The sequence below is a fragment of the Trichoplusia ni genome, chromosome 14, assembly GCF_003590095.1.
Source record: "Trichoplusia ni isolate ovarian cell line Hi5 chromosome 14, tn1, whole genome shotgun sequence".
NCBI classification, from domain to species: domain Eukaryota; kingdom Metazoa; phylum Arthropoda; class Insecta; order Lepidoptera; family Noctuidae; genus Trichoplusia; species Trichoplusia ni.
In genome coordinates this window covers 9,902,851-9,921,673 of record NC_039491.1, presented here as the reverse complement: position 1 = coordinate 9,921,673, position 18,823 = coordinate 9,902,851, and the positions used below count along the sequence as shown (strand labels likewise).

The following is an 18,823-nucleotide window of genomic DNA, read 5'->3' as shown; positions in this document are numbered from 1 at the left end:
GGAGACTAATAACGTCACTTGTCGGTAAAAAGTGTGATAATAAGTAATTTCAATTCACTGTATCATATTCGCGTTGCTAAAAACAAAAACGTCGTCGTTCCCAAATTGTTGAAAAATAATGTTATGGTTATCAACTAGGTTGCTGTTTAAATTTGACCATTTGAATATTTCACGCTAAAGATTTCAGAAAAATTGAACTAAGGGGTATTAATGGAGAGGATATTTTGAGAAATCCTTTACTATATCATTAATAATGCCAACATGATAGCCAGAAAACCAGATCCTTATCAAATGTAAAAAGTGTATGGGAAATGTTCCTTAAGACGTGATCGTTTAAAAGTTCAAAAGAGATCTACTTTATCGATCATATAATCATACGATCCTTGCGAAAACAACAAAGCTTGATCTCTATCTAATCAAGGCATAAAGGCTATCAAAATAATAAAATTATCGTCACGTGAGTTATAATAATTACCTTCTTAATCGTTATTATTATCTTAACGATTTAGTAAATAAATTAATCGGTTAAAATGAAATTCAACACTGGTGCTCATCCACCAAAAAGTTTTCAAATTTTAATCTGAAACCGACAACCAGCACTAAGCTTGCGTCGTAATCGATGCAAAAACCATCTCTATACCAAAAGAGACCTAGAGTAGCAGTAGAGAATATTTTATACTCTGTTATTATTTCTGTCATATTTATCAAGAAAATATAGAATGGATAGTTCATATCTTTGCACCATAGTATTCTAATTATAACCACAACACTGAAGGAAAAAAACACAGGTTTAACAAAATATAAATATATTTTCAATAATTTACAATATTAAATTAACTTGTCTGTAATGCTTACTTAACACAATCTTATCTTAATCCATATTGATCAAAGTTCAGCTGTATGTGAAAAACAGCACTTTTACTTGCATTTCTTCTTTCATAAACATTCCTTTACATTTAAACGGGACAGGCTGTACATTGTACAATAACAAAAGAATGTACAATTTGCCTACTGACTTACTTTTCTTTTATGGAGTACTAATTATATGGCAGTTAGTGTTTACAAAATAATGTTTGCGATGGCAGCTACGGCTAGTAGGCAGATGGACACGAGAGAAGTGGCTGCTGAGTCAGCCACGGGCAGCGTTGGTGTGCCTGGGTTCACGAAAGGCACGCGGGTAGAAGTCACCTGCACTGTAACTGGTGCTTGAGTACTGGTTGTGGTGGAAATGGGAGCGTCACCATTCACGAAGTATGAGTTCAAGTCCTCTTGAACTTCAGAAACCCATTGAATGCTCTCAACACTGTTTTGGACACCTTGGAGCACTGAGTTGTAGTGAGTACCTAAGGTAGCCTGATTTGCGGTAGCCCAGGTTTGGAACTGAAAACAAGATACGGAATTATATTAATGTTAATAAATGGTTTGTCGCTTATCTTAAAAACATAGAGGATCTTAAAAAGATAGTAGATCAGCATTACAGCAATTAATAAAGCTAAGGAACTAAATAAAAACCTGACTGGTATTGACGGTTTTTCAATGTTACAAAAATGTAACGGCTGTGGTATAATTAATATCAAATCAAACTAGGAAGTAGTAAATTCTTCTAGTTGTTCACAGCTTTGCGTCGGGAAGGAATTGCGGAAGGAAATTTTCTCCCAGAATCATTGTAAAAAAATGACTTACAGCTTGAACTTCGGCATTAGTCCTCAATCTTGATGATATGTATGAAAGAGGGGTAACTGGACTTCCGAATCTAAAAAAAATACATAAAAGTTAGGTGAATTTCTTTGACAATGACTTAAAGTCACGGTGGCGATATAGTTACAAAAAACAATTGAATACAGGGTGATTTTAGAGCAGCAAGGAATCTCTAAATATCATACATAGACTAGTGCAAGTCAAGAGCTTTAAACCGCCACAATCTACATATTTGTATGCAGCGGACTAATTTTATATGGGTCAATTTGTAAGCACTGAAGATAAGTAGCTTTAGAAAGGTAATACTTACGCAGAAATAATCCTTGGCAAATTATCCTGGACAAATCTAAAGGCTCTTTGAGTGTTAATTTCGTTGCCCGTAACAGCAGAGTTGAAAGCAGAATTGTAATCTTGAGGACGGATAATAAAGTTATCTGATACGATTTCGTTCATGAACCTAAGAAAAAAATTAATAATTTAGTCAAAAATTCCTTGTTCTGAAGGTCTATAATTGGAACAAAAAGGATTTCAAAATATAATTAAGGATCACTGTATCATGAATGTAAAAAGAAGCTAATACTTAAAACATCATTTTGAACAAAAAAGCAATGTTTTAGATTACTTTTTGCTTTATAATCAAAGTATTTGAAAAGACAATTCAAACGAGTCTTAACTCGATTGGATTTTTAGCGGAACTCCTATGGCCTTCCAGCTCCAGCATCAAATCAGTTCGATCGGAAAACGAGAAGTATATCAAAATCAACTTCGAAGATTTGTTTACCGGTCGACAGGCATTTAAAGAGCCTGCCCCTTAGTACTTATATTGTTTCAAGTATTTCGTTATCAAAACGGCTGAGCCCATTTAAAAGTGTGTAAACTTACGAATTGAGAGACGCCTCGTGTGTGGTACAACCAAGGATGCCGAGGATCAGAATCTTTTCTGTGTAAACATTGTGTTGGAAGAACCTAGTTCTTAAGAAGTTGTAGTCTTCTTGATTGCCATTGCGGAGAGCATTGCAGTATACCCAGTTGCGGTTGTCAACTGGCACTCTAAAAATAACAATAAAAATTAATAAACAAAACTTAAAAAGTACATTAAACTGTTTTTTTTTTTTGTTACTATCAAAATATTCTCAGATATTACTTATAGGTACAATGAACGTAACGCATTCGAAAGTTCTACGTATTACAATAACCTTTTTTCCATTATCGCTTGCTAATCAAGATCAAAATTTTCCCTAACCTCGGATTTCACCACTTTTAGACCCAGTTTTATCGTATTAAAGCTCATGTTAACGAGCATTCTTAGATTTCTTTAAAAATATGTTCTATTGTACTCAATGACTAAATTCGGAATACTTACTCAACATTATTTTGTCTCAGATTGTTGAACTGAGTGTTAGCAGCGGTCAAACAAGCAGATACGCCGATATTGCACATCACTGGCGCCATTTGGTATCGTAAGTAAGAGCGCATGAACTCCTCTCCAGCAATAGGAGTGTACCCGAGTTGTCCCATAATTTCAGCTGACCATTGCTGAATTCTGGTCTAAAAATATAACATGACACGATTAGATCTATGTTTTTAAGGGGTATTTCTTTAAAAATAAGCTTGTATTCTCATTCTCTGAACGGTAATTTCCTCAAAAGTAAACTTATGACAAAATGTGTAGGTCTAATTTTATATCATAAGATAGCGAAATGTGTATGGATCATCTTGATCGCGATCATAGATTTCGGACGCGGATCGCGTACACTCACGATCACGACCAAGATGCTATGCTTATATGTTTATACTAACATTGATCTGTGCGAGTTCGGTGGGGTTGTTTGCAAGACGGTTTCTAATCCAGGAGAATCCAGTCAAAGCGGCAACCCATGGAGCGTATTCAGTCTCAAATTGCAGGAACGAAAGAATGTTGAACGCGCGTTCGTAGGACATAAGGCCAGAACGAGCGAATTGGAAGACATCGTTGACGATCTAAAAGAAAACAGAAATAATGTAAATAAAAAGGTACAAAAGGTTTTCGAAAGAGACTGGATAATTTTTAATAAATCTTGTCAATAATTTGACTTCATTTCAAAAATCAAATCAATTATCAGTTTTGCAATAAAAAAAATAATTCTCGTGTCGCTTGGGTTTCACAAACATTAAAGTCACATGCACAAGACATCTCGACTCAGACAATGCATTCATGGATCAACTTATTATTATTAGTTACTTATTATTTACCTGTGCTTTGTTGTACTCGTGAATTTTAGTCCGGTCCGGGCCTCTCAGAGCCTGAATGATCAGATCCCAAGTGTAATCATCGTAGTTCACGCGGTAGAATCCTGACAAATACAAGGGATGTATAAAAAAAAAACAAAAAAAATAAGGAAAAATCAGAACACAATAACGTTTAGTGTCCTCATAATTCTGAAGACTGACTGATATTTTTATCTGGTATATGTGCTAGAGAATTAGTTTACCGAAATATGTAAATCCCACAAGTTTTAAAAATTAAAACAAAGACAGCAGAAAAATAAAGTCATTAAAATCTCTGAGGGGTGCACAAAGGCAAATAGATATGGACAGGTACTTGTCTTCACGTTTCAAAAATAAAAGTAACATATTTACCAGTTTGTTGGGTGTTGAAGAGTACCCAGTGGTCACCAGTCACCTGGCGATTGATCTTGATGCTGCTCTTCCTCATGATATGAGTGGGTTTGGGGTTAGAGAAGTCAGGGTTAGCGCCAGTCACAAAAGTAATTGGTACGACGTAGTTCGTGTTTCTCGAAGATATACCAGTGTTGATGTTGAAACGACGCTACAAAACAAATTGTACTGTTAATAAAGTACGAGAACATTCTATAATAAAGAGTATTCTTTCATTAAATTAGCTTTTATGAAGGCCAGATTATTTTAAGCAAAACTTTTAGTTATACAGTTGCAAATGTGTCTAATGATATTTATCTCTCTGTATTATGCTTCAATTCTGAACGGTTTCTGAACACCAACCAAAAACAAAAACACAAGGATTAACGTAAATTAAAATGAACGATGCTTTTTATTACTGATAAGTAATTCTTTCTGTTATCTTCAAATATTTGGAAGTTTGTATTGGAAAAAACTGTTTGGGGTCTCTTCCTTCCTATTCAAGGGCTGGAACACACTTGAAGCGATTATTAACAAACTACCCGTGTATTTATATAATCAAGCTGTATGAAACATTACCTGAGTAATAGTCATTTCACCAGATGCATGGTCGACGTAGACAAAGAGCACGGGGTGTCCAGGCTGTTCGGTCCAACTCCTGTAGTATTCTGATAAGCTGAAGTCATTGCCGTAAGCTGTGAAGGCACCGGCGTTGGTACCAGCATCATCCAAAGCGTCGAAAAGGTCTTGAGGCGAAGCTAAGCCGAAATGACTGCAAAAACATAAAAGCGTGTAATTATAAAATTCTTTTTTGATAACTGATCTATTTAATTCCCAAAATATAAATTGTGGATAAAATTATGATTTTTAACTTTGAAACTTCTAATTTACTCGGTTAACATCTAATTTAACTGCAACATTCGTTCTAAAACCGATTGTGGTTGGACCACTAATCAAGTACCTTACACAAATCACAATCAAAGCATACTATATAATACAAAAAAGAACAAAATAAATAATTTATAAAAAATAAAAATACTAACTGCTTTTTCAGGTAATTCCTGAGTCCAGTTGTATGAACAACGCTGCCGAGAAGATGCTCAGTCATCCTGATGACTGCTGCTCCCTTATTGTACGTGATGGTTGAGAACATGGCGCTGACGGCAGCCGGGCTACCCACTCCAGGGTTGGTCAGGGGTTGAGGGTTGTTGGACGAGTCCGAGAGCAGGGATGTGTGAACTTGTTCAGTGATGAACCGAGTCCCCAAGCCCATGCCTACCGTCTACAAAAATCAAAGGTTTATTAGCTGAGAAATGACTATGGAGAAGTCTCAAAAAACCTGATCATAAGAGATCAGGTTTTTTGAGACTTCTCCATAGTCGTCTCCATAGTAGAAAGTTATTCAAATTTTAGACTGGTTTAAAAGGGAAATAGTCAAAGAACCATCTAAAATTGCATTTGCAAAGGCAAAGTAACATTTCTTACCCATTCAGTAAGGAAGTACTGGTAGTATCTGGCGAAACCTTCATTCAGCCAAAGAACATCCCACCATTGGTTCGTGACCAGGTTACCGAACCACATGTGAGCGATCTCGTGCGAAAGGATGTAAGCGATCAGCTGCCTGTAGTAACTGTTGGTGTGGTTGTCGTCTAACATCAAGTAAGCTTCCCTGTAACAAAAACAAGCAAAGTTACAACAAAGAAATATAAATCAAAAAGAGATCTTTACTCATTGATTGCCATGTACTTTTATACGCGTTTTTTTATGTAGTTTTAACAAATACTACTTAAGGTAGATTGGTTAGATTTGTTTACCAATCTACCTTTCGAAGTATCTGTTAAAGTACTAAGTTGCTCACCTGTATGTAAGCAAGCCCCAGTTCTCCATAGCGCCGGCTCCAAAGTCTGGGATGGCCGCTTGAGTCATTTTCAGGGATGGGCTCTGGTCGTAAAAGTTGTAAGCGGTGTGGTTGTTCATCATATTCAATAGACTAATGCCGGTTTCTAATGCGTACTTTCCTTGGCCTGCTGACATGGCTCCAGGTCTCGCAATGACTTCGTGTTGAAGAATACCGTTGTTGTTAGAAACAGAATCAGATTCATAATCGGCGACAATCAGTGCCAAGAGGTAGGTGGACATGACCGGGGTTATTTGATACACGTCGTCTGTGTAACCACTGCAAACAAAAAACAAAAGTAATATAAGTATAACATATTTCCATATTGTGACAGATTAGTTAAAAAAAGAGCATACGTTACAACGCTCGGTGTGGTTGATTCGCGAAGTGTGCAGAACCAACTTTTCAAATTTGTAGGACGTCTGATTGTTACTTTGAAAGTGGCCTTGAAGCCAGGTTCGTCATAGCAAGGGAAGGCGTAGCGAGCAGCAGTTGCCTGGAACTGAGTTGACGCCATCCATCTGTAAACAATAGTTATGTGTCAATTAAATGTATCCTCTTCATTGTCATTGAGATACATCTTTTGATAAATGGAAGCACTTACTGTTCTGCCTGATTGTGAGCATTTTTAAACCAACTTCTGTAGATTCCATACATGTCAGTACGCATTGGGGTGAAACCGAATTCCACTGTAAGAAGATACGTAGTCTGGGTTTGCGCATTTTCAGTATACTGGAGGACGGCATTATTCAACAGGTTGATTTTCAGGAACTGATATGCTGGTTCAAGTTCGTAGGAAGTTTGAATTGTATTGGCTCCAAGTCGCAATGTGACCGATGGGTTGGATGGCATGTGATCGTAGTGTATCACGATTTGGCTAACGTTGGACTTCGTGGCTTGGATCTGAATGTCAACACTGCCTTGGTACTGCAGGTTGTTGATGTCGATATGCCAGACGACATCATAGTGGATGGGTTTCGTGGTGGTAGGTAATCTGTACGGGGAGGTTGCGTTGCGTGGGCTCAGTTCAATGTTGTCGAAAGCATCAACATTTTCGAAGACACCTCCTTCAACGCGCTCGTCTGCAAATATGGTGTTCCTCAAAACTGGTGGCGTTCGAGGAATCGCGTTTGTGCAGACGCATGCTAAGAGTAAAACTAATGTCGTTCTCGCCACCATCTGGAAGAGGAAAGCGAAACGTTAATTATGAAATACTAGCGGTCGCCCGCGGCTAGTATATCGCTGTAAAGCATAATATTTTCGTTTCAAGTTGTTTAAAACAAACTCTATGTTACTTCTAATGAATCCAAGAACATGTGTGCAATTTTATCGTCTTTTTCGCGTGAAAGCGTAACAAACAAATATACATTCACATTGATAATATTAGTAGGGATAAATACACAAACACCAGTAGTTACAATATATTGAAAATATCAGTTATTGATAAAATGCCTATACAATTTTCAGGGTATACCTAAATCTAATTAAATTACTGATATCTTGTCAAAGTTAAAACTGATAGTATTTATTTTAATCATAATAAATTACAGCGATATCGAGAAATCCTTGATACAATATCTTTATCTGACAAACTTAATGACACAATATTATGTTATTTTGTTTCATGCTTATACTGAAATTATTTTATTAGTGTATTAAGTATGTTTTATCTTTTCGACTTATACAATTGTGGATGACAATTTATCGACGCTTAGTCATATTTTCAAAAATGAAAAATGATTAGACTTACGTTAATTTTATTTTTCTAAGACTTTTTAAATCAGAGAAACCTTATTTAAGTGAGTTTTTTTATGGAACTCTTCAAAATTTTAACATTGCTTTAGGTTTTGTTAAAGAATCAAGATGTTTTTACTTTGCCGTATAAGATAACACCTTTTTATGTTTTCAAGGAAATACTCATATGAATAGGGGGATATTTGGATATTTGGGCTAACATCTATACCAATATGATAAAGTTGAACAGATTGTTGATTTATTTTTAATGTGCCTATCTCACTGGTCCAATTTGAAAAAATACTTTTGGTTTAGACAACCTTATTACAAACAATACATAACTATTTTAGCTTATAAATAATCACGCTATAGCTATAATTAATAGGAGCAAGCATGACTATATTCTTACATAATTGTACTAACTCCCGAAAAAATGGTTAGCTTGTAACCGAAAAAATAGAGTTCTATTTCAATCGAATTGACATTCAGTTGGTACTTTGAAACCCAACACCAGCGCTAATTTGTGTACTGGCACGAATTAGGACGAAACTTAATCGGCAGCTAACAACGAGGATTACATTTTAGATCACTACTCGATGTTGGTTTACTTCAAAAATACCATTTTAGGACTAAATCAAAAACAAAATTTAGTTTTGGCAGTTAGAATGCATTTAAACTCTAACAACTTTTTATGTCTTTCTATATTTAATCTACGTCTTAAAATGAATGAGATAGGATGAGAAATAACGGCAACTCAAAATTGATTGGTATTTTGAATTAAGTTATAAATAGATCTTGCACAAACGTTAAATCGATCGATTATCCAAAACATGCCTTTTTTCATTATGTTATTTTTCAAAGATTTACTTTTACTAAAATTACGTGAAGTTACCTTAAATATTTAAAAAAAACTCACCTTGTACAGTAGCGACCACCTTTTCGGGCACGAAACCCGTGACTGGATTATTCTAATCAAATTATGAAAATATAGACATTAGTACGTAATCATAGTTGATAATCGAAATATTATTGATAGTATAAGTCAATGTATTTCGATAATTATCAGGTTATCGTTTAGGCAGACTGATTAGGACATTTTAATCCATACGGATTTTTGTAAACGAAGTTTCGCATCACTACACTTATGATTAACTCTCATTCGAATTCTGCTCAAGTTTAAATCAAGGTATCTCTCATTAAATACATGTGATCACACTTTTAAGAAACCGGGAACACCGACAGTTTTAATTATTAAGTGAACCTAGTGTAAACATGCTGCTTTCTAGTCAGGTAGTGGGCAAACGAGTTCATGAAATTCCCGCAGAACATGCGCAGGCGATCCTGCGATTCCTGTGGCAAAGACCGGTGTGTTTAGTTAGTTGTGAGTCGCACATATCTCTCTAATCTCTCTAAGTATGTTTCGGCGTGAATAGAAGTTCCATCATTACCAAAATAGTAGTAGATCTTGTGTACACTCTCAGTGTACCGATGTTTTCCTTCACCGTTTTATCAGCGGTGTCCTAGAACAATAAGTCTTTGAAACAGTCTGATACTCTTCAATCCCAGTTCATCCACGAATCATTGGGATCTGCATCATAAGCATACAAATCCATAAGGCCATAACGACTACTTACATTTCGGATAGCCAAGTGGTATTTATTGGTCACCAGTACAAATCCGCACGAGACGACATTATTAGGATCCACGAATGTTTGTTTTAAGTCGAGATGTCTTTATGCTTTTGGCTTCAATATTTAAGAAACCTCCGGCGCAACGACATTCTTTTTGTACCTACAAAAAAACTTGAAAAGGCATTAAACCATTTGATAATTCGTTTTTATCATTGCAAGGAGAAGTGATCGATAATTTTTCGTATTTTTTGTATATACAAAAAATCATCGTGAATATTTAAAATGGCGGTTATCTTCATATTTGGTCCTATAGCCAAATTGGTCATAGTAGCAGAATGGAAAGAGAAATAGTAAGAGTCCGAAGTTTAACCTTTCGACTTCCTAGGGTAGAAGGTACTATGAGTAGATTTCCCGAATCGTACTAATGAAAAGTGAAAGTAAAGCTGTTTGTATGGATGGATGCTTGTTACTCTTTTACGCAAAAACCACTTCATGAATTTGGACAAAATTTGGTACATAGATAGTTTATAATCTGGATTAACACAGAATTCTTGTAACGATTTTATGTTCCCTTGGGATCATTTTCGAATTGTAGCGGGCTTATTCGCTGACAACAGCTAGTTAGTTTCATACTTACTTCATTATTGACGACGATCAATTTCAGACGACACTAAACTATAGCTATCAGATTGACACACACATTGATATGTATGTCTAAAAGAACGATAATGATAACTGATAAAATTAATTGTTTTGTTATTGCATTTATTCAATAAAATACTAAAGATAATAATACTTATACATGTTTGCTATTTTGCATAATGTAGGTCCTAAGGGTTTACCAATACGTCTAACAAATATTATCATGGTTGTGGAAGCGGGACAGCGCTATACAAGGTGTAGAGCGGCATCCCTCTCACACGACCGCAGTAATATTACTTCAAGACGTAGCGGTAGCTAGGAGCCCTGTATTCTGGGTATTCTGTCTTAACAGGTCTGTAGGTCTACCTAATGGTCGTACATTTCATGTAATCTTTAAGATAATCAAAAGTACTTAGTTGAATTATGTCAGAGTAGAACTAGGTTATGAGTACTGTCTTATCAGTCGGTGTCTGAGACCTTGGCTTAGCTTATAAGTAATTTATTCATCTGTGTCGGGAGCTTTTAAAATGGAGCTTTTATATATGAAAGATGATTAGAGAAAATACTGTTTTTGGAATTCTATCATAAATAGGTGGACTCGTTGGATCGGTGAATTGCAAAATACCTCAAATATGGCAGGTATATGTATTGCAGTTGTTATGATTGTGCTGTGAAAAGTAAATTGTTCATAAACTTTGGTTACAGTACTTTTTTACCTTATTGTGCCTTTAAAACAGTATAGCGAGACAAAAAGCAGGATTTTTTCCATGAAGAAATGGTAGCGTTTACATTTAAATTTGACGGCGCCATCGTAATCACGTCAATCCAATTGTGTACCAGTGCCACCGACGTCGCACGGGTTCCATTCCCACGTAGGTCAAGTTTTTATGTATATTACAAATGCCTGTTCTAAGTTTGAGTGTCTAATATTTCTGCTCTGATAGCTTTATATCCTGTGACACAGGGGATTAAATTCCTTAGTGTTTTATCTTTATCTTACAGAAGATAAAAAAGGTCTGGACCCATCTCATTCTAAATTAATGTTCTCAAGAAAACCTCTGCTTTTGGAGGTGTCTCTGTGTGCGTCTGTCTAAAGGAGCGGGTCTTTTCTCATGAAACCGTGAATGAAAAAGGAATCTTAAAGTACAAAGATGAAAGCAGCAGATCTAGATTGAAAGTAAGTACAGAATAGAAAACAGCAGGTAATAAATGTAGTGAACCAGGTAATTGTAAAATAAAACAAAAAACCCATAAACCACATATCTTTTGTGAACTTTTAATTACGAAAGTTATTAAAAGAGAGTTACATATTACAAAGTTTAGATATTTATATACATACATTTAACTATCTAGGATAAGTCAATAGAATATTGTGTTTTTATTTTAATATTATAAGTTATTATAAATCTTACATCTAGAGCTAAACCTACGAAATTAAATATTGGTAATAAATAGAACTAACGAAATAATGTACTGACTTATGGCAAACAGTTTTGTGCTTAAAGATGAAGTTTTTGCTTTCATTAGTTAACAGTCTAGGTAGGTATTAAAATTCTAGGTAGAGAAGAGCTGACCTGACAAACACCAGTTGGCACTGTCATTGCGAGTAAACACTTGGGCGAGGCGCGGCCTGCTTAAAAGTGTAAAGCAGAGTCTAACGGATCTGGTTTAAAATTCATCAATGGTATGCACCTAGCTTAGTGACAACTCTGCCAATGGTGGTAAGGCGGAGGAAATAAAGTAGTGGATAGTATCATACTCTTGTTAACTAAACCTGACTCTTGTTGAAACTTACTAGTCCTTTTTCAACATACATTGGTTGTTAAGGCCAACCTTCATAATTACATATCAAAACCGCTCAGCTTTGGCTATGGCCAGCCATGCACTCAGACGGACTGATGATGATGATGATGATGAATCTATGCCTTTGCTTTTGTTCAACACAATTTAAGAATTCGAATTACAATCATGACTTTACGGTTTCTAATCGCGTTCTTATCGACATACTGATTATTAATATGAATTAATTTGCACTTAATAGATGTACCTAGGCCGGTTTATTCGTGACTGTTTTTCGAAGAATTTTTTTTAGTTAATATTACTTAATTCCTCCAATTTATAATAAAATATTGTTATGCATACAAGGAAAAGTAAAGATGAATTGTGCATTAAGAATGTTATTAATCATTTTTATTTTAAAAGTATTCGTAAGTCATGAGACACTTTCTAATGACACAGTTGAATCGTTGTTTTCCATTTTACCGAGTTGTTTTACGGCTTTGAATCGTCTGTAATTTTCGTCATACAGTTTAGTTCTAAAGTATAATTTATTATTCGCTAAATGCATATCATGTAACTAGAAAACATCTAAATTAATTGTTTTAAATACCTTTTTGTGCTTTTCTGGATGTATTTCGCACCTCTGAATTCATATTTCAAGCTTTGCTTTTTTTTTAATACAGTTTTTTGCTTCTACTACATTCTGTTTTTAATGACTGAACCGTTCCTTTTTTTAATACCTTACCAAACACGAATGATGAACACAATATCGATAATACACTGAATTGTCTATCTTAACACAATGTAACAAAGTCTAAAATGCTGTACACTAGTTTTATGTCATGGTATTCACTACAAAGGTTTTATTCATCTCTTTAGCTGGTATTATTATCAACTGCCTTCAACCAGTCGACAATAGTGTTATAGTTTCGGTCTTTCCATTGGACGTTAGCTGAAATGGTCTCCAAAACTTGTTGAACTGGTCGGCCCAAGTCACTGCAGTATTCAGTTACAAATCTCTTCAGCTGTTGACAAAAGAAAATGTTTTACATGGTATCAAAAATGACGTAGAATCTCAATGTTGTATAGGCGAAAGTTTATAATGAGTGAATCATTGAGTTTGTCATCATTGATTCATTCATTGGTTGGATTATCAGATTATTTCGTGGATTTTTCCGATTTTTCTCTTGGACGTGGACGGAAAAGCCTATAGAGTTCAATTGAAATAAATTTGTCCAAATTTAATAAAAATAACTAAACTTTTCATGGGACAAATTATTGTTACGTTCCATTTGCAAGTTTTTAACTGATAGTATTTTAATCATCGGTAGGGGTACCCGTTAGTAACTGTGTTCTGAAAATTAAAGTTTTTAATACTAAACAAGACAGAGAAGTCTTATAAGTTTAAATAAAATTAAAGAACTTCGTCCAGTAGAAAAAAGTAAAGTAAAATATGGACAAACCTCTTCATATTCGTGTGCTTGGTTCAATCTCCTTGTTACAACTTTGACGATCAAGTTGATAGTGGACAACGATCCAACACTGAAACAGAGATAAATAAGTAAGTGCAAAACAAAGCAAGAGGAAAAAGAAGTATAACAAAAAAAAAACGGTATCATCTTAGGGGTTCTGTGTACGGTTATGTAAAGTACTTATATGTTTTTAAAAAATATATAGTTATTTATTCTAAGACACTACTGACTAACTGTAAATGAAAATATCCCGAGAAAACCTGGATTCAAAACATTGGAACCTGAAATCCCGCAGTAAGGTAGCGTGGAAATCAAGGCACCTTATTGAGCATCACAGACATTTCATTATTGTTGCAAAATAATACATTTTTACCGGCCCTGTATGTCATACGTTAATAAACTTTGTAGTTTTAGTAACATTCAATGCTAAATTTAATATGATACAGTCATGTATTACACGCGCATGCTTCTGCTAGAAAGAGATTCTGCTCCTAAAAAAACCTCGAAAAACTTGTTCAACTGATTTTGAGGAGACCAAAGATCACAAAATTTTAAATAATAATAACATAATACGATGATTCACTAACACAAAAAAAAAACCTGAGTCAGAGATTAAATCGGCTTAATTTAAAAGTTTATGACTAATTATTATGTATTTAGATAACTGGAATAAAAATTATTTATCATTTAATCTGGACGATGACTTGGAACTCTTCCTTTAAATCGTGGAACTCTTGAGCACACAAAATCATATCATTATCCTGGTGGTAAGAAAACAGATTTAAACACCTAAATATCTTATTCCTATTCCTTACACATCCTATCTAAATACTTAACATAACTAGATTCAACTCAGATTTGATTTTGTTTCTATCTTAACTGTTTTATAAGTAGCGACCGCCTATCTGACTTCTTGAACCCAATTACCTGGTTAACACGATACCCCTTAGCAAGATAAACGATACTTACAATGTTCTCAGCCTCTGCCAATTAGCTCTGATATAGTTGAAGGCGATGGGTTGCCCTATAGCGGTTCCAGCGACTGCTGAGAACACCCTCACTATATCCTGCTTTCGGATGCCGCTGTCGTTGCGAAGAGACATCTCCAAATACCTGGGAAAATATTATTATACACGTTTGGAATTGTGCACATAATTCTACAAAGAGTCGAATTTAAATGGGAACTTAGCTGCAATGCAACCTGGCATGACCATGACTTTAATAGGATACTATTGCTTTGAAATTGTGGCTGTTGATTTTCACTCTATATTCACTTAAAGACGTTTGAAAATCATCTACAATTTTATTTGCAAATCTAAGGTTTGCTTGGCCTTTTGCTTTGAAATATCTAACTACGAACAAACACTTAATATTTATTGCCAAAAATCGTTCAAAGGCAATTTTATCTGTATCATTAGGAACGGATTTATCCTGAATAATGATCCCTTACCGATGCAGCAAGGATGGAGATCTAGTACACCCAAGAACAGAAAGCAATCGGTGTCGTTCAGAAGGTGCTGTGGCAACCCTGAACCTTTCCCAGGCGAATGTCCACTCCCGCACGCCACCAGCTCGGACCCCCACACAGTATACGATGCCACGCAGATCTACGTGGATTCTGGTAGAGAAGGACAAGAAGAAAATTATTATTTTGTGAACAGAAAACGACTTGCGTACTTAATAATTAAATCCTTCTGTCGCAGGGTTCCCAAACATTTAAGTAACCAAATAATTATGAAGTAAAAAGTAGCTGGTGATGATGAGTAGCTCGTTTAATGATATTTTATATTTTTGTTGTGGGGTGCATTTAGGAGCGAAGAAATGTTGATTATAAAAGAAAAAAAGAAACAAATGATAAAGCAAACAAAATATGTTCCATTCAGATTCCTCTTTGAGTTTAAATGTTTGTCTTTTATGTAGTTTCTCATAGGAAGTAAATATTTTGAATATGAGGCTATTATGACTAGGTTACTATCGATAACGTGGTAAATACTAAAATCGACCAAATATCTCAATTTTACGCCGTGTACATTAAAAGAGGAACACGAAAACGCACTCGTGATCTATCATGATTACCTTTGATAAAATATAGTGAAGATTTCCAAATAGTGTGAAATAATAGCTCTTGCGAAATACTATTATTAATACTATTGTATATTGAGTGTATTGGCAACTAAAACCTCAATGTGACATGCTTTCTTATTTAAACTACTCCCGCACTAAAAAATGTAATGCCCGAGTCGCTAGGAAAAGTTTTTATAAAACGTACGACATGTCGTAAACACTAGGTTTCAGAACACTCTAAACATAAAGTCATTCTAATCGGTCCAACCTGCTAATGACAAAACCGAATGGCACAATTCGACCGGATCGGATTTTTGCAGGATCCCACATGTGGGTTACTCGTGTGGACGCTAGCGTGTAAACACATTCGCTATCAAAGGGGATCCTGCAGAAAACGGAATCCTATAAAAAACTGGACTGCCGCGTGAAAGTACTGTTAGAGTTCAGTGACATACACATAGATACAAAAAAATAAATGTTCTTTGGACTTCTTACTCGCTATGTGCATCAGGGTTGGGCGCCAGCATCCAGTTGGTATACATCCTCACAGCATTCTCCAGGCAGTCAGGGTGTTCGAAATGGCAGGCTGAAGCCAGCAGGTCCACACGGTACTGTGACGTCACAACACTCTCGTTCGGGGACACTTTCCAACCGATCTCCTTGACCGCTTCGTTAAGAAGTCGGAGAACATAATGCTGGAATAGAAAGAATGGTTTTTAGAATATTAATTTTTGTTTCCACTATGTTCGTAGTAGTAGCTTTCATAATTAATTTGTCCAAAAAAGTTTAAACTTCAATTCAAATATAGACGATTTATAAATGAACCCTTCATAATTGAGCTGCATCCTTACAAATGACACCAATTGTCACCTGTACACGAAAGACACCGACAGGAAGAAGAAATAAGTTTTGTCAATTGAAGTGCAGATGCAGCTGAAATAATTACTGTAATAGAACTGACGACTGACTGGCCCGTTTGACATATCGATCAGGTCCTAAAGAAACGCTACTTTTTTATTAACTTTATTAACCTATGTATTAACTGTAATCCTCCGTGGTCGCCTTGCGGCTTATGCGTGGATTTGATCGACGCAGAAAAAGTACCAACAGGACTATTTCAAATGTATATGCTCTTTCCATTTTATATAAGACACACTGACAAACGTCGTGGGAAAACCTTGTGAGGAAACCAAACTTTGGTTTCCAAATGTGAGCATCTTAATTTCCAGCCCGCAGTAAGCTAAGGTGTTGGGCACTGCCCTGTTTGGGAAGAGGCCTGTGCCCAGCAGTGGAACGTTTATAATATTATTAAAAGATATATAACTGCAATCCAATGTAACATTTTTGTTGATGAATCTAGGCAGAGGCCTTTACTGAACCACCAACCATTTTTATCAGTTATATCGAAGTCTGATACTTAAAGGGCAATAACTATCTATGATTCACACAGTTCAAGATAATAGCTATCGATTAGCGATAACACAGTTTGGGTCTAAAGTTTTAAATTAAGGTCAGAACTTTCAGGATTCGTTCAGGAAGATGATGAATAAATCGAAAATTATTTCCAAGAAAATCAAGTTTTAGAAGGAGAGGGATTGTAGAACGGAATGCATACATCAGATTAATTCTATCTCAGTAATGTTAGGTATTATCTTTAAAGTATAATTTTAAAACGAATCGATACTTCTCGCGACATCTATTGGTAAATATCAGAATCAATTTGAGAATAATGCATATTTTCAGTTTATAGTGTCTGAAGGCATTCATACACCATCTCTAATTTTGTTGTACAAAAAAACCTAATAGGTACCTTTGTAGTACTAGTACAAATTAGATAATTATATGTATATTTACAGTTCTAGGCTAAGTTTTACTAGGTTGTATCGTGTTCTTGTAGTCATAATAGGGATGACTGGGTATAAAAAAAATGTCATTAGTCCCTCAGTTAGATAATTGAAAAGTATGAGAGACGTATTTTTCCTTTTTTCAGAAAAATAGAATTGACAAAGATTAGCTGCTTTAAAGTTTAGGAGAGGGGGCTTGTGACGTAACGATAGAGTAAAATTTATACTCAATCAAACGTCACGCGTAAATTTCATTCGCTGTAATTTGGTCAATTTATGTTTGCGGGACAAATTAAAAAATACGTATCCATTATTATACAAAAAACTACAAGACGGGCACTGCAAAAAATATTTTCATCATCCCTATTATAAAGAAATGGTGAATTTGATGAGGTATGATATTAGCCAGTAAGAGTCCGGCCTCTCCGCCTTCTCCAGGACGAAAAAATTAAACAAGATTCTTCCTGAATTTAAAACATAAAGCTCAAGTCTACAAAACCCTAACTGGTTATTATTATTCTTTATCAATAACTTTCCTACCCAAAATAACAGTTACCGATATCATTATAAAATACCTATCTACGTTTTTTAATGCACAATCGATACAGTTACCGCCATCTATTGGTAGCAGACAACAACTTGGCGTGATGCCTGACATCATGCCGTACCTCAGCCCCTTTCGACTTATAAACATTTGCGTCAGTATTTATGAGATATTATCGCTTTGATACCTACTAATATACTTTACGACTCAATTTATTTTTATGATTTCACAACCTGATAAAAAGAATTACTAATAACAAAATATGTTTGAAGATTAAAGAGCCGGACTTATTTGTTAATTGGTCTAATACGGGAAAACCGTTGTGGGTTAATAAGGCTCTTAAACTTTTAATAAGCAATTATTAGCTTCAAATAAGCACAAGTTATTTTTGGGCTCTAACGATATAATAGGGTAGAATATTTTATCTAGATATTGGATGAGGACAAAAGTAAGAGAGTCCAGTTAAGTAATACTGGTTACTTAACTGGATTCTCTTACTTACCCCTAACTAAACGGTGATTCAAAGTTTAGTTCGAGCAATTATAAGAGCAAATCAGGACGTCCGCCATAAACGAAATTTTAGTAGGGTCTGTGCATGATCGACTTCACCTCCCAAAAAGTTGTGTTGGGGGTGTATAACCCCAAAACAACTTTTTGCTTCATGGGTTAGGGAATATCTCAAACCTATGAACTAGGATAATATCTGAATGAAGATTTTTAGGTACTTGTTTTCCGGGCGAACTTAAAAAAAACCGTGTCCCTATAATATGTTAGATTGCAGGTATTTTTTGTGCCCATAAAATCTTATCTCCTCGTAATAAGATTAATCTATACTAATATATAAACCTGAAGAGTTTGTTTGTTTGTTTGTTTGTTTGTTT

General features: G+C 35.2%; 2 protein-coding genes across 4 annotated transcripts in view; both read right to left on the bottom strand.

Moving 5' to 3' along the window:
- Positions 1 to 789: 789 nt before the first annotated feature.
- Positions 790 to 10,254, bottom strand: LOC113500720 (membrane alanyl aminopeptidase-like). The gene is made up of 16 exons (XM_026881602.1): positions 10,235 to 10,254; positions 8,883 to 8,934; positions 6,837 to 7,411; positions 6,589 to 6,753; positions 6,194 to 6,511; positions 5,821 to 6,004; positions 5,379 to 5,617; positions 4,915 to 5,107; positions 4,318 to 4,507; positions 3,931 to 4,031; positions 3,499 to 3,678; positions 3,062 to 3,246; positions 2,581 to 2,748; positions 2,009 to 2,155; positions 1,684 to 1,753; positions 790 to 1,380 (listed from the first exon to the last, which is right to left on the bottom strand). The coding sequence occupies exons 1-16, from the start codon at positions 10,237 to 10,239 to the stop codon at positions 1,060 to 1,062; spliced, it is 3,093 nt and encodes a 1,030-aa protein (XP_026737403.1). The 5' UTR covers positions 10,240 to 10,254; the 3' UTR covers positions 790 to 1,059.
- A 1,241-nt stretch (positions 10,255 to 11,495) lies between these two features.
- The window catches only part of LOC113500721 (aminopeptidase N), a 42,566-nt gene continuing 35,238 nt past the window's right edge, over positions 11,496 to 18,823 (bottom strand). For all 3 annotated transcript variants that reach the window (XM_026881603.1, XM_026881604.1, XM_026881605.1), the window contains exons 10-14: positions 16,050 to 16,249; positions 14,941 to 15,108; positions 14,460 to 14,603; positions 13,482 to 13,560; positions 11,496 to 13,043 (exon numbers count right to left, since the gene is read on the bottom strand). In XM_026881603.1, coding sequence (XP_026737404.1) covers positions 12,894 to 13,043; positions 13,482 to 13,560; positions 14,460 to 14,603; positions 14,941 to 15,108; positions 16,050 to 16,249 — 741 coding nt within the window. In that variant the 3' untranslated portion in view covers positions 11,496 to 12,893. The remainder of the gene's footprint in view (positions 13,044 to 13,481; positions 13,561 to 14,459; positions 14,604 to 14,940; positions 15,109 to 16,049; positions 16,250 to 18,823) is intronic.

Bases quoted from the DNA above. Each gene is read 5' to 3' on its own strand.
- LOC113500720 (XM_026881602.1), bottom strand. The intron at 6,005-6,193 runs GTGAGCAACTTA...TTTTTGTTACAG, and splicing joins TGGGGCTTGCTTACATACAG to GGAAGCTTACTTGATGTTAG. The intron at 1,381-1,683 runs GTAAGTCATTTT...TCTTGTTTTCAG, and splicing joins CTAATGCCGAAGTTCAAGCT to TTCCAAACCTGGGCTACCGC.